Consider the following 15,515-nt stretch of genomic DNA (forward strand, 5'->3'; position numbering starts at 1 on the left):
GTCCGCAATCCCTTTTTCAAAATTTCTTTCTGCCTCTCTCCTCACTGCCGTGTAGTTGTTTCTCGCATCTTTGTATCGCTGGTATGTTTGGGGGTTCGGCCTCTTCCTGTATTGATTCCATTTTTGTGTCTTTCGGTCTCTAGCCCTCTCGCAATTTCTATTGAACCAATCCTGTTTCCTAGTTCTGCATCTCTGTTTTGGTATAAATTTTTTTGTGCCTTTATCATATATTTCACAAAACTTGCCATACATCTCATTCACTTCCTTGCCTAGCATCAAGTCTGTCCAATTATACTCACTAAAAAAATTTCTAAGGTCACCATAATGTCCTCTCCTGAAGTCTGGTTTTTCAACTGCTTCAACCTCCTTATTTTCTTCCAGCTTATAACGCATTGCATACTTTATTCCCAAAAAGACATGGTCACTTTTACCCAAGGGAGGAAGGTACTGAATGTCAAATATCTCTTCCTCCTTCCTGGTAAATATCAAATCTAGCATGGAGGGAACGTCCCCTTCCCTCATCCTTGTAGCTTGTTTAACATGTTGATACAAGAATGTTTCCAGGATGAGGTCTACAAATTTACAGGTCCAAAAATCTTCTGTTTTAGCTTCATATGCTTCCCAGTCTATGGATTTCAAGTTGAAGTCACCGACTATCAACAGTCGTGATCTATCGTTATCCGCTCTCGCTATAATCTCTCTCATTATTGTTATAAGACCTTCACGTTTACTATCTAGCTCCTCCTTTGACCATGTGCTGCTTGGCGGTGGACTATATGCATTTATCATCATTAGTTTATCATCCTCATAGCAGATCTCTAGTGCTATTATGTCAACTTCTTGTGGATTGGCAGTCATTATTTCCTTCACCTTTAGGTGTTCTTTTACCAGCACAGCAACGCCACCGCCTTTCCTAATTTTTCTGTCCCGTCTCCAAATTGAGTAGCCCCTTGGGAATATGACCTCATTTAAAATTACATCTTCAAGTTTTGTCTCCGTGAGTGCAACAATGTCTGGTGTCTGCAGCTGTATTACATCACTTAACTCCAGTATCTTCGATCTCACTCCATCTATGTTGGTGTATGCAATCTTCAGGAACTTGTTCCCCCTCTCCTTATTATTCACTCCCCCTCTCTCTATTGATTTTGTTGGTTTGCCTTTATGTACCACTTTACTGGTTTGCCTACCCCTATCACTTTGTAGAAAAAAGAATTTATTTCTTCTTCATTCCTGCTCTCATTTAAATGTTTTGCCTCGGCGAGGTTCAGTTTCAGCTTCTCTCTATCTTCTTTTGAAAGATCTCGTCTTAATGACCACCCTTTCCCATCCTCATCCCTTTGCAATTTTCTAGCATTCCTTAGTACTTCTTCCATCTGTTTGGCACCGTTTAGGGTGATCCTCAAAGGTCGATCTTTCCCTTTTACGTACCTGCCTATTCTCCTGTAGTCGCACACATTCTCTCTGTTTGTAAGACCTTCCACGAGGCCAACAATTTTATCTACTACTTTAGCTTCTTCTACAGCTCTTTCTGACCTAGATGTTATCGCCTTTTCTTTGCAGCCAAAAATGATCCACTTGTGACAAATTGTGACCACTTCTCGGTGCTTTTTGACTCACCATACCAAATTAGTTGTTTGTTATGGTGAACAAAACTCGAAGATACTTAGATATAACGTGTGTATACGGTACAACCGCGATTCAACGTACCCCAATTCGCAGCATCTCCGGCTAGGTTGCACACTTTTCAGGCCTGATTTACTCACCCGGTTTGGCGTACTGTGGCTCATTGAAGAAGGGAATATGCAGATTTGCTTACAATGTTGGGACACAGTTCACAGACTGGTGGAAAACTTTCCCATTCTATCACGGGTTACAATTAATATTTCCTTCATATGGCAAGTTGGAGCACACAAGTGGAGCACACAAGTGAACCACACAAGTGGTCCACAAGTGCTCCACTTGGTTACGATGTTGGGACAAGGTTCACAGATTGGTGGAAAACTTTCCCGTTCTGTCACAGGTTACAGTCAATAATTCCTTCATATGACAAGTTGGATCACAGAAGTGAACCATATGAACCAAACACCTGCCAGAGTGATCCACACAAGTGAACGACTGTATTTCCATGATTTTCGTTCATTGATTTATGGCACGTATCTTTGTAGATTAATTTAAAGGCTAAAGCATAAATAGCTAGCTAATGTGTTGAAATCTTCTTATATACATTGTCTGTGATGAAACAAGATGAGTGAGGGTGGACAGATAAGGGAATACTGTACTGTAAACCTCCCTTTACAGTGAGGTTTCACTCACTTTAATCTGTGTCGTCATAGTTCAGCGACCCATGACTTTGAAAGTTTCAGATAAATAAATCATTTTTAAAACTGGTGTTCTAATAGTTTTTAATTATCCTAATTAAGCTGAACTAAATAAAATAAAAATATACTGTAATATGATAGAAATCAGCTATTTGAGAAATTATTCATGTTATTGGCACAACAACCCCTGTGCAAGTGGACGGGTCTAATCTGTAATTACCTAAGTGTAGTTACAGGATGAGAGCTACGCTCGTGGTGTCCCGTCTTCCCAGCACTCTTTGTCATATAACGCTTTGAAACTACTGACGGTCTTGGCCTCCACCACCACCTCACCCAACTTGTTCCAACCGTCTACCACTCTGTTTGCGAAAGTGAATTTTCTTATATTTCTTCGGCATCTGTGTTTAGCTAGTTTAAATCTATGACCTCTTGTTCTTAAAGTTCCAGGTCTCAGGAAATCTTCCCAATCGATTTTATCAATTCCTGTTATTATTTTGTATGTAGTGATCATATCACCTCTTTTTCTTCTGTCTTCTAGTTTTGGCATATTTAATGCCTCTAACCTCTCCTCGTAGCTCTTGCCTTTCAGTTCTGGGAGCCACTTAGTAGCATGTCTTTGCACCTTTTCCAGTTTGTTGATGTGCTTCTTAAGATATGGGCACCACACCACTGCTGCATATTCTAACTTTGGCCTAACAAAAGTCGTGAACAATTTCTTTAGTATATCGCCATCCATGTATTTAAAAGCAATTCTGAAGTTAGAAAGTGTGGCATAGGCTCCTCGCACAATATTCTTTATGTGGTCCTCAGGTGATAGTTTTCTATCTAGAACCACCCCTAGATCTCTTTCTTTATCAGAATTCTTTAAAGATTTCTCACATAATATATAGGTTGTGTGGGGTCTATGTTCTCCTATTCCACATTCCATAACATGGCATTTATTAACATTAAATTCCATTTGCCAAGTGGTGCTCCATATACTTATTTTGTCCAGGTCATCTTGAAGGGCATGACAATCATCTAAGTTTCTTATCCTTCCTATTATCTTAGCATCATCAGCAAACATGTTCATATAATTCTGTATACCAACTGGTAGATCATTTATGTAGACAATAAACATGACTGGTGCAAGAACTGAACCCTGTGGTACTCCACTTGTGACATTTCTCCAGTCCGATACATTGCCTCTGATTACTGCCCTCATTTTTCTATCAGTCAGAAATTTTTTATCCATGTTAGAAGCTTACCTGTCACCCCTCCAATATTTTCCAGTTTCCAGAACAACCTCTTATGTGGAACTCTGTCGAAAGCCTTTTTTAGGTCCAGATAGATGCAGTCAACCCAACCAACTCTTTCCTGTAATATCTGTGTGGCTCGATGATAGAAACTGAGTAAATTCGATACACAGGATCTTCCAGATCGAAAACCATACTGTCTGTCTGATATTATATAATTTCTCTCCAGATGTGCTACCCATTTAGTTTTGATTAATTTTTCCAATACTTTCACTATTACACTTGTCAATGATACAGGTCTCTAATTGAGGGGGTCTTCCCTGCTGCCACTTTTGTAGATTGGAACTATGTTAGCCTGTTTCCACCCGTCTGCTACGATTCCTGTACACAGGGATGCCTGAAAGATCAGGTGAAGTGGAATGCTGAGCTCAGATGCACACCACCATGCGTGTTTCGTTCGATTTCGTCGCCACGGTTCAGTGACCTACAGCTTCGAAATAATGAAATTTATTTATTTATTTATTTATTTATTTATTTATATACAAGAAGGTACATTGGGTTTTTGAGAATACATAGCATAGTACAGTATTTACACTCTTGTAAAGCCACTAGTACGCGCAGCGTTTCGGGCAGGTCCTTAACCCTTAAAGTGCGCATCACGTCATATGACGTGTTGGACGTTGTTCCAGTCAACTGCGCATCACGTCATATGACGTGTTGGAGTACTACGCAAGATTTAAATGGCCCGCGGTTACACGGGGTTCACCACACCTTCATCAGGGCTCTTGTAAACAGACGCCATTTAAAAAAAAAATCGTGGGCCAAACTCCCGGGTGTTATTGCCATCAGTATTGAGTGAGCAACCAAGCCTGACGCACGCAGCATGAGCTAACAGCACTGCTGTTAAGCTTGTGACCACAACATCGCCTAAAAATGCCAAAATATACTTGTTCATGCTATTATGTAGCGATGATATTATTACAGAAGACCCCTGACTGATAAAACTGACCAGGGTTCTGATAATAGCAGGATTGTGGTGATATTTAGCGCTGTGCGCCATGGAGGGAGGAGTAATGCTGTGGGAGGGAGGGTGGTGGCGATGTCTTCTGACTGTGTGTGGCCACCTTTTATTGACTGCACTCACCATACTAGCTTAGTGGTTCGCTATGGTGATCACAAATGTAGATACTTATATATAACGTGTGTATAGAGGGTATAAACAGCAAGAGAAGGTTAGGAGCCGCCATTTTGGTGAGGGCGGTGGCGTCGTCTGCACGACGCCACCGTGCAGACGACGGTGTTGTTTACTGGTTACCACGATGGTCTTTGGGCACCATACCAGTTTACTTGTACATGTATGGTGAATAAAACAGGTAGATATATATATATAATGTGTGTGTATATAGCGTAATAACAGCACACAGTATTGTTGGAGGAGAAATTTATTGCGTCTGGCCTTGAGGGCGGCAGCCATCAGCTGACCGTGTGAGGTCCTACGTCTTTGTGCCTTTACTCACCTCACCATACAAGCTTAGATGTACAGTTATGGTGAACAAAACATGTAGGTACTTATATATAACGTCTGTATATAGTGAATTATAGCAAAAACAGTATTGTGGGAGGAGAATGTGGGTGAGTCAGATGACTTGAGGGAGGGCGGGAGTGGCTGGCTGGTACACGGTGGTCACTCCTCGTTACTTTTTGACTCATAACAGCTACTTAGTGGTTCGTTATAGTGAACAAAACATGCAGATACTTATATATAACCTGTGCTTATAGTGTAATAACCGACAAAGTATTTGTTCACTGATTGATGAACATAATTGAATCAACAATATGCACACCATATTTTTTAGTACAGCAATGATTCACTCATTTTATTATATAAATATATCAAACTATATAGTGAATTATAGCAAAAACAGTATTGTGGGAGGAGAATGTGGGTGAGTCAGATGATTTGAGGGAGGGCGTGAGTGGCTGGCTGGTACACGGCGGTCACGCCTCGTTACTTTTTCGTTACATTATTATACCCCTAGCATGTTAAGGGTTAACCCTTAACATGCTAGGGGTATAATATCCTTTCTTCCCCACAGGCGCATGTAATTTTGAAAAACAAAAACAAAAAAATATTTTTTCTTCCTAACCTGTTAATTTGTGTTCACTGATCACGGGAAAAATAATAAAAAAATCGTAAGTGGCATATATTGCCCGCTATAGGGCGGGAAGTCTGGCAAAAGATAGGTGCTGACTCAGCGTGCGTCCCAGGCGGTCTGTTGCTCGCCAGCTGTCAGGCTGAAGTTGCCACAGAGAGATAATTACCTAATTATTTCAATGTCTCTAATTGATTTTTCATAGTTTTTTTGCTGTAATATTATTCAATAGTGTGTAGTTTGATATATTTATATAATAAAATGAGTGAATCATTGCTGTACTAAAAAATATGGTGTGCATATTGTTGATTCAATTATGTTCATCCATCAGTGAACAAATACTTTGTCGGTTATTACACTATAAGCACAGATTATATATAAGTATCTGCATGTTTTGTTCATTATAACGAACCACTAAGTAGCTATTATGAGTCAAAAAGTAACGAGGAGTGACCAAATGATCAAATATTATCACTTCATAAGGAAAACTCACAAATGGACGAAGAAAATGACCCTCTATTTTGTGCAAATGGCTATCTGCAATGCTTATGTGATGTACAACTACTACACAAAAAATACTAAACTATAATACTACATATACTAAAATACTAAATACTAAACATTTGTGGGCAGGAATTGGGAGTGTAGCTGGAAGGCGTCTGGGCACTCACTCGCGGTTAACGCGTGGCCCATCTTCAAGTCGTCGGCGGGTGGAGCGTGACCAGGTTTTTTATTTTATAGGCTAATGTTCCTCTAGAGAATTCTATTGCGAACCCATTGATACCAAAATGAAAGACCTAAGACGAAAATTGAGGTGACCAGAGGGAAAAGAGTGAACACATTTTATCGCTTTTGCGGGCTCCTGGGTAACTCGTTCTCACTTTCTATGTTTGTTGCGGGTAATTAGCCGGGCTTTTGGCATTTATATGCATATAGTGCTGTAGAGAATTATATTGCAAACACAATGATACCAAATTTAATCTCGTAGGACGAGAATTAAGGTGACAAAGTTGAAGAGAGTATACACTTTTCAGAATTAACGCGCGCTCCCGTGAAAGGCTGGGACCCAAATCGCACAGTTGAGGGGTGGCGGGCGGGGCACGCCAAAGTGTTAAATACATGGATGGCGATATACTAAAGAAACTGTTCACGACTTTTGTTAAGCCAAAGCTAGAATATGCAGCGGTTGTGTGGTGCCCATATCTTAAGAAGCACATCAACAAACTGGAAAAGGTGCAAAGACACGCTACTAAGTGGCTCCCTGAACTGAAGGGCAAGAGCTACGAGGAGAGGTTAGAGGCATTAAATATGCCAAAACTAGAAGACAGAAGAAAAAGAGGTGATATGATCACTACATGCAAAATAGTAACAGGAATTGATAAAATCGATAGGGAAGATTTCCTGAGACCTGGAACTTTAAGACCAAGAGGTCATAGATTTAAACTAGCTAAACACAGATACCGAAGAAATATAAGAAAATTCACTTTCGCAAACAGAGTGGTAGACGGTTGGAACAAGTTAGGTGAGAAGGTGGTGGAGGCCAAGACTGTCAGTAGTTTCAAAGCGTTATATGAGCTGGGAAGCTCATATATCCTGTAACTACACTTAGGTAATTATGGGTGGTACGCCGCTCTCGTTTATCTTCTCTCTCTAATCATAGCCCCCTTGTTACCGGGGGAGTTCTGGATTTTATATATGAGGACACTCGCCTAGTTCTTTTCTCTGAAAAAAACTAGGGTATGGGGTGGCTCGGAGTGGTGCCGCCTCCACCTCTACACTATACCTGTTCTTCTCCTCCTGCACACGCATCTCTGGACATGCTCCACTTGCAATGCTCCCGGAATGTTACACTGGTAAGCTGTGTCGTGACATGATAGTGCCTACGCTCTACAGGCGAGATTATACGATCTGGTGACACTGTCAGCCAGGCACTGGTTCTCGCTTTTGGAATTAGTGTTGGGTATGGTTTGTACTGTTTGCTTGGCCTCTTTGCATGAGTCTTAATGTGACCTTAACCTGTACGTATATGTTGTTCTTCGTTACACTGGGGCACAGCCCTGGATTTTGGTAACTTTTTGGTTTCGTCTTTAAGCGACTGGATCTTTTCTGGACTCTGGACATTAAATTCTTGACTGTCATTCAGTGCCTGGCTGCACCCTTATATATACATTGCATATAGATATACATGTATACACCTTCTATACACCTCACCATCCTCCAATAGGTTGGAAGGGATGTTACCTGTCATTAGGGGGCTGAACTTTGGTGTTAATGTGAGGGTTGGCTTTTCTCATTAGCACATGAGATTGTTGGGGGCGAGTGTATTGCTTATCCTCGCTACAAGTCTCTCTGTGTATATGGTTGTTCATGTACATTCTGTTGCCAATTGCTTCTTGGGTCTTCTAAGTTCTTCATATTGCTTATGCTCTTGTCCCTAGTTTCTAGTGCTGGGACAATATTTAACCCTTAAAGTGCACAAGTCATATATATATGATTTCAGTGACAAAACTGAAACCGCGCACATCATATATATATGATTTCATGTCTAGCACTATATTTTAAACACCCCGCCTGGGATAGGGGCAGCTATAGTGCAGCCACGATCGATAGTTGCCAGATGCCACCTAGAAAAAAAATCCAGGCCAACATTCTTGGGTGTAAGAGCATCAGTATTAAGCATGCCACCAAGGCTGGCACACGCAGCACGAGCTCACAGCACCGCTGTTCAGCTTGTGACCACAGCATCGCCTAAAAATGCCATAATATATATGATACTGCTATTATTTAGCGATGATATTATTACAGAAGGCCCCTGACTGTGATAAAACTGACCAGGATTCTGATAATAGCAGGATTGTGGTGATATTTAGCGCTGTGCTCCATGGAGGGAGGAGTAATGCAGTGGGAGGGAGGGTGGTGGCGTCGTCTTCTGACTGTGTGTGGCCACCTTTTATTGACTGCACTCACCATACCAGCTTAGTGGTTCGCTATGGTGAACACAAATGTAGATACTTATATATAACGTGTGCATTGAGTGTAATAACAGCAAGAGGAGTAGGTTGGGAGCCGCCGTTTTGGTGATGTAGGTGCGTCGTCTGCACGACTTGTCATGTTGTTTACTGGTGGCCACTATGGTCTTTGGGCACCATACCAGCTTATTTGTACAGGTATGGTGAATAAAACAGGTAGATACTTATATATAATGTGTGTATATAGCGTAATAACACCACAAACAATATTGTTGAAGGAGAAATATTAGTGCGCCTGGCCTTGAGGGCGGCTGCCACCAGCTGACTGTGTGAGTAGCTACGTCTTTGTGCCTTTACTCACCATACAAACTTAGATATACAGTTCTGGTGAACAAAACATGTAAATATGTATATATAACGTCTGTATAGGAATAAATGCAAAAACAGTATTGTGGGAGGAGAATGAGGGCGAGTGAGGTGTTGAGGGAGGGAGTGGCAGTGAGTGGCTGGCTGGTGTGTGGCAGTCACTCCTCGTTGCATTTTGACTCACAAGACCAATTTAGTGGTTCGTTAAGGTGAACAAAACATGCAGATACTTATATATAACCTGTGTATATAGTGTAATAACAGCAAAACTATTTGTTTATTGTTTTATGAACATAATAATTGAATCACTAATATGCACACCATAATTTTGAGTACAGCGATGGTTCACACATTTTATTATATAAATATATCACAATTCACCAGAATGTTAAATTGGCGGTTAAATTGAGGTATCCACTCAATTTAACAGCCTATATGGGGCTGAGCCAAAGTCGTTATTTACGGAGCTCCGTTATTTCCGACGTTAAGTCGGGTCGGGTAATTTTTCAAGTAACATTCAGGTAGGATATATTTTATACTGTATAACTAAAATTAAATAAAGTTCATTGTGTAATTGCATTCCAATTTAGTGCACAGCCGACGATTAAGCCAGTTGCTGGCTGCTGCATGGATGATGTGTGAACACGCTCTGATCAAGTCCAGATGGGTGGGAAAAAATTGATTCATTCCTTTGTATTGAAAAATATTTCATGTATCAATCAGTGAGTTAATATTGTCTTAATAAAATTTTAGAGATGTGTTTTGATTTACCCTGAACAGTGCAGGTAATGTATTTTTAATGTTACGACACAGGCTGTGGCGGCCATGCCATAACAATGGCGATCGAGCCTTGTCACTGAGAGCTAGCCAAGACGAAATATTTTGAGCTCACCTTTTCTCTGCTGACGATAGAATATACATTTGCAGAGACTAATATGTAGCTTTTGTTGAAAAAAAAACAACTAATATCTTGTAATACTATAATAAAATTGGTAAATTGACTTACTTTTAATGTTACAACACAGGCTGTGGCGGCCATGCCATAACAATGGCGATCGAGCCTTGTCACTGAGAGCTAGCCAAGACGAAATATTTTGAGCTCACCTTTTCTCTGCTGACGATAGAATATACATTTGCAGAGACTAATATGTAGCTTTTGTTGAAAAAAAACAATTAATATCTTGTAATACTATAATAAAATTGGTAAATTGACTTACTTTTAATGAAGCTGAAGATTACGAAGCTGTGATGATTACGTCATCCTCTGCAGCGCTTGTTTTATATGTACAATTATTTTCAGGCACTCACTTCACACAACAGCTAGCCTTACTACTAATTCACATGAGTTCTAATTCTACTTCACTATTGACAATTATTTCTACTGTATATTTACACTGTACAGTATCTTTTTGTCTAGGCTTAATTAATCATTAACACTTACAATACTGTACTCTATCAACACTTTTTACACTAATTTATATGCCTTTCAATCATATTTTATATCGTTAGTGGATGACTTGTCACGACTTGGTGGGAATTCAGCATTGGCGGGTGCAACATGGCTTGTAGAGCATTCGTTGCTGGCGGATGTTCCACGACTTGTCGATGGGAATTCAGCATCGGCGGGTGCAGCATGGCTTGTAGAGCATTCATTGCTGGCGGATGCTCCACGACTTGTCGATGGTAATTCAGCATCGACGGGTGCAGCATCGCTTGTCGACGAAGATTTTTCACGAACCGTTGAAATCATGAATTTATCTATTTTTGTCTGAATCTGATTTTCTCTGGCTAACGTTTTGAGACATTGCTTTAAGGCTGTAAGGTGTACATAAAAATTTCCAATAACCTCATGTTTACTTTTTATTGAATATTCAATGAGTTCCTCAACTTGTTCCAATCTTTTCTGATATCCGACACCTCTAGGCAGAGCCTCACCAACATCGTCCGAGTCATCATCAGAGTCATCAGAGTCATTTCCGAGAACACTTTGCACAATCTGTTCTTCAGTTAACAATTCATAACCAGGATCGTAATCATTTTCTAACCATTCATTGATATCATTCACTTGTACACCCTGACCAGCTTGGAGCAACATTGTTCGGATCGTTTCTTCAAACCCTTCAAAATCATTGGCTTCATTTTCAAAACCTTCGAATTCACTATCAGATACTGCTGCTTCACATCTAGGCCTCTCTGTTAACAGTTTCTTCCATGAATTTGTTAGTGTGGTTTCTTTCACTTTATTCCAAAGCCTAGACCAGTGGAATATTGCTTCCCTGATTGTGTACTTTTTTAGATTTTCTAGTGTTCTTTGAGCCCTTGTATCCTTTCCTGTCAATTCATCTTCCTCGCTAGGTAAAACAACTAAAACATCTTCAAGCATTGCTGTTTGGTACATACGTTTAGCAGCAAGGATAACACCTTGGTCCATGGGCTGGATCAAGGATGTTGTGTTTGGTGGAAGTGCCATGCATTTTATTCTGCCATCCCTTGAAATTAACTTGCTAATGGGATGAGCAGGGGCATTATCTAGCAGCAACAATGCCTTAACCTCACTGGCCTTTATTCCACATTTGTTGATCTGGAATTCTCTGACTTCTTTGCAAAAGTGGTTTTCAAACCAGTCCGTAAATATTATTTGATTAAACCATGATTTCTTAGAATTGTAATATATTACAGGTAATGCCTGCATTATATTTTTTAAGGCTCGAGGATTTTTAGACTTGCCTACCACGGCACATTTTGTCCTGTGAGAGGCATCAGCATTAGCACAGAGCAAGACTGAGAGCCGTTCCTTGCTTATCTTTCGTCCAGGAATATTTTCCTGCATCCTACTGGTTAAGGATGTACTTGGTACAGCTCGCCACATAAACCCAGTCTCGTCAGCATTATATACTTGATATTTGCTTAAATTATTACTGACAATGTACTCGTTTAATTTAGCCTTGAATGAATCAACATTAGTGGGATCAGCACTTGACGCCTCACCAGAAATTTTTTTGGTGTTTGAAATGTTATGCCGAGCCTTAAATCTTCCAACCCACCCATCACTTGCACTGAAATCTTTTATACCTAATTGAATGGCAAGTTTACTTGCTGCAACTTTAAGCTCTTCAAATCTCATTGCCATGCCAATTGTGCGGTGCTGAATAAACCACTTATACACTGCAGCATCCAATTGTGGATACTGACCAGACTTTACTGTTTTTCTCGAACATGCAGCACCAGAAGTAGCACTCTCTGTTGTGCTCACATATTTTAATAGAGTATCCTTCTGTTTCTTGATGTCACTTACTGTACTTTTCCCGATGTTAAACTCTGCTGCTGCTCGTGCATGAGAATATCCTTTATCAAGTTTCTTAATTAACTCCAGCTTCTGTGCAACCGTCAGGCGCTTCCTTTGGGTAACTTTTGGCATTTTGTAAATTAAAAAGATCACAATTACAGTACAGTAATATCCTTCACAATTGAAGCTAGCCGCGCGAGTTCACGGTAAACAATGGGAACACATGGCCCGGCGGAGTACATACTAGGTCCGTGGGAACAAAAATACCTAGTGTCTATACATACTATAAAAGGTATTTAATAAGAAAACAAAGACTTTTGCTTAATAAAAACTGTTTCAAAATATTTTATTAATAATAATTTACAATTTTCTTCATTAAAGTGAATCATTTTAAAAGAAAATTAAGATGTAATATATGACTCTGGACGATCCAGGTCGGTGGCGGCCTGGTCGCCATGTGAGGGGACGCTGATGCCACAACAAACCCAATACCGACTGTCGGTAATATCGACCGCAGACCGGTATAGCAGGTTCTAGATACTGGGCTCCCAAACCGGTCGTTAATACCGGCAGATCGGTATAAAAGAGGCCGTTAAATTGAGTGGATACTGTAATATTACTGCAAAAAAAAAACTAAGAAAAAATCAATCAGAGACATTGAAATAATTAGGTAATAAAATATTTGTGGCAACTGCCGCCTGACAGCTTGAGCGGAGTAGACCTCGTCTAGCGAAGGCTCTGTCAACGCCCCTTTTTTGCCACACTTCCCTACCCTATTGCGGCTAAAATATGCTACCTACGATTTTTTTGTTATTTTTTCCGTGATCAGGGAACAAAAATTAACACTTCTATAAGTTGAAAGAATTTTTTGGATTTTTTTTTTGTTGCTCCTGTGGGTGCGCAACACCCACCAACGCAACGGAGATACCAGCAGCACTTAAATCTGCAGATATAGCTCCGTTGCACAAGGGGGGGAGTAAAGCCTTGGCAAAAAATTATAGGCCAGTTGCACTAACATCACACATAATAAAAGTGTTTGAAAGAGTGATTAGGAATCAAATTTCTAGTTTTATGGAAAACAATGAATTGCACAATCCAGGACAACATGGATTTAGAGCGGGAAGATCCTGTCTGTCACAGTTACTCAACCACTATGACAAAATCACAGAAGCCCTAGAAGAAAAGCAAAATGCAGATGTTGTATACACAGACTTTGCAAAGGCGTTCGACAAATGTGACCATGGGGTGATAGCTCACAAAATGAGGTCAATGGGAATAACTGGAAAAGTAGGACGCTGGATACTCAATTTCCTGTCGAACAGAACACAAAGAGTAACAGTCAATCAGATAAAATCGAGTCCAAGCGATGTTAAAAGCTCTGTACCTCAAGGTACAGTCCTTGCACCGCTACTGTTCCTTATTCTCATATCTGATATAGACAAAAATACACGCCACAGCTTCGTGTCGTCCTTTGCAGATGACACAAAAATCAGCATGAAAATTACCTCTGCTGAAGACATTGAAAAACTACAAGCAGATGTCAACAAAGTTTTTGATTGGGCAGCAGAAAATAACATGATGTTTAACAGTGATAAATTTCAGGTACTCAGGTACGGCAAAAATGAGGATCTGAAACATAATACAGGGTACAAAACACAATCGAATCTTCCCATAGTAGAAAAACAGCATGTCAAGGATTTGGGAATAATGATGTCCGACGATCTAACGTTTAGGGAGCATAACCAAGCAAATATTGCGTCAGCCAGAAAAATGATCGGATGGATTACGAGAACTTTCAAATCCAGGGATCCCATCACAATGGTTGTACTCTTCAAGTCACTTGTGTTGTCCCGTCTCGAGTACTGCTCAGTACTCACTTCCCCCTTCAGAGCAGGAGAGATTGCTGAAATAGAGGGAATACAGAGAACATATACGGCACGCATAGACGCGATAAAACACCTAAATTATTGGGATCGTCTCAAAGCTCTCCAAATGTACTCTCTAGAAAGGAGACGAGAGAGATACCAAATAATATACACATGGAAAATACTGGAGGGTCAGGTCCCAAATCTACACAGTAAAATAACAACGTACTGGAGTGAACGATATGGAAGAAAATGCAGAATAGAACCAGTGAAGAGCAGAGGTGCCATAGGCACAATCAGAGAGCACTGTATAAACATCAGGGGTCCGCGGTTGTTCAACGTCCTCCCAGCGAGCATAAGAAATATTGCCGGAACAACCGTGGACATCTTCAAGAGAAAACTGGACGATTTTCTAAGAGAAGTTCCGGATCAGCCGGGCTGTGGTGGGTACGTGGCCCTGTGGGCCGCTCCAAGCAACAGCCTGGTGGACCAAACTCTCACAAGTCGAGCCTGGCCTCGGGCCGGGCTTGGGGAGTAGAAGAACTCCCAGAACCCCATCAACCAGGTATCAACCAGGTGTTAATTCCATTTGGACCCCTAGCGGTTTGAGGGTTAAGGTCTTTTCTTTGCATTTTTATGTATTACTACAGTACCTCTATACTACACATTGTTGTGTATCTTGGAAGGTGCATGTTGGCTTTTCTCATGCTCGTGCTAAGTTGGGCTGTGTTCATGTTCAGTTCCCTGTTGTCGAACGGGCCCAGTGTTCCATTATAGGTCTGAGTTCTTCCTCTTATCCTTGTCTGTCACTACCAGCTTCTGCGTTGCAGTGTTTGCTGGTAGATATAGTTTTCCGATCATCCACTCCTGCCCTACAGTTAATTTTCGTTGGGCCTTTTCTTTGTGTTCCCTTTCAGGACAGTACATTTATGTTTTAGTGCAGTACATGTTCTACATAGTTCTCCTCATTTCTTCCTCTGCGACATGTGCATCATTCTGCCCTGCTGGGGCTGGTGGTGCCGCTCCTGTGGGTTGCGGTGTCACGGTTTTTCGCTTCGCGTTTTGGTGCGTGGTGCTCGTTTCCTTGTTGGCCTCTACCTGGGCCCTGGTTCTTAGGTTTTTATTGCCATTTTGTCCTTGCTATTTGAAAAGTCTGCGCTTCAGCAGTTTCTGCAAGCGGCTTTTTCTCGTCTTTAAATGTTGGACTTATCGTTCTTTCAGGGGTCGGGGAGGGGGGGAAATCCCTCCCTCAGCATTGCTCTTCCCACCATACTATGCACAGCGCTAATTATCACAACATTCCTGCTATTATCAGAATCCTGG

General features: G+C 40.9%; 1 protein-coding gene across 1 annotated transcript; it reads right to left on the bottom strand.

Annotated features, from left to right (window-relative positions):
• Positions 1 to 10,527: 10,527 nt before the first annotated feature.
• Positions 10,528 to 12,171, bottom strand: LOC138355673 (tigger transposable element-derived protein 7-like). Its single transcript, XM_069310996.1, has one exon. It carries the CDS (start codon positions 12,169 to 12,171, stop codon positions 10,528 to 10,530), a length of 1,644 nt encoding a protein of 547 aa, XP_069167097.1.
• Between the last annotated feature and the right edge of the window lie 3,344 nt (positions 12,172 to 15,515).

Source organism: Procambarus clarkii, chromosome 68, assembly GCF_040958095.1.
Source record: "Procambarus clarkii isolate CNS0578487 chromosome 68, FALCON_Pclarkii_2.0, whole genome shotgun sequence".
Classification (NCBI taxonomy): Eukaryota; Metazoa; Arthropoda; class Malacostraca; order Decapoda; family Cambaridae; genus Procambarus; species Procambarus clarkii.

Bases quoted from the DNA above. Each gene is read 5' to 3' on its own strand.
- LOC138355673 (XM_069310996.1), bottom strand. From the start codon at position 12,171: ATGGCAATGAGATTTGAAGAGCTTAAAGTTGCAGCAAGTAAACTTGCC.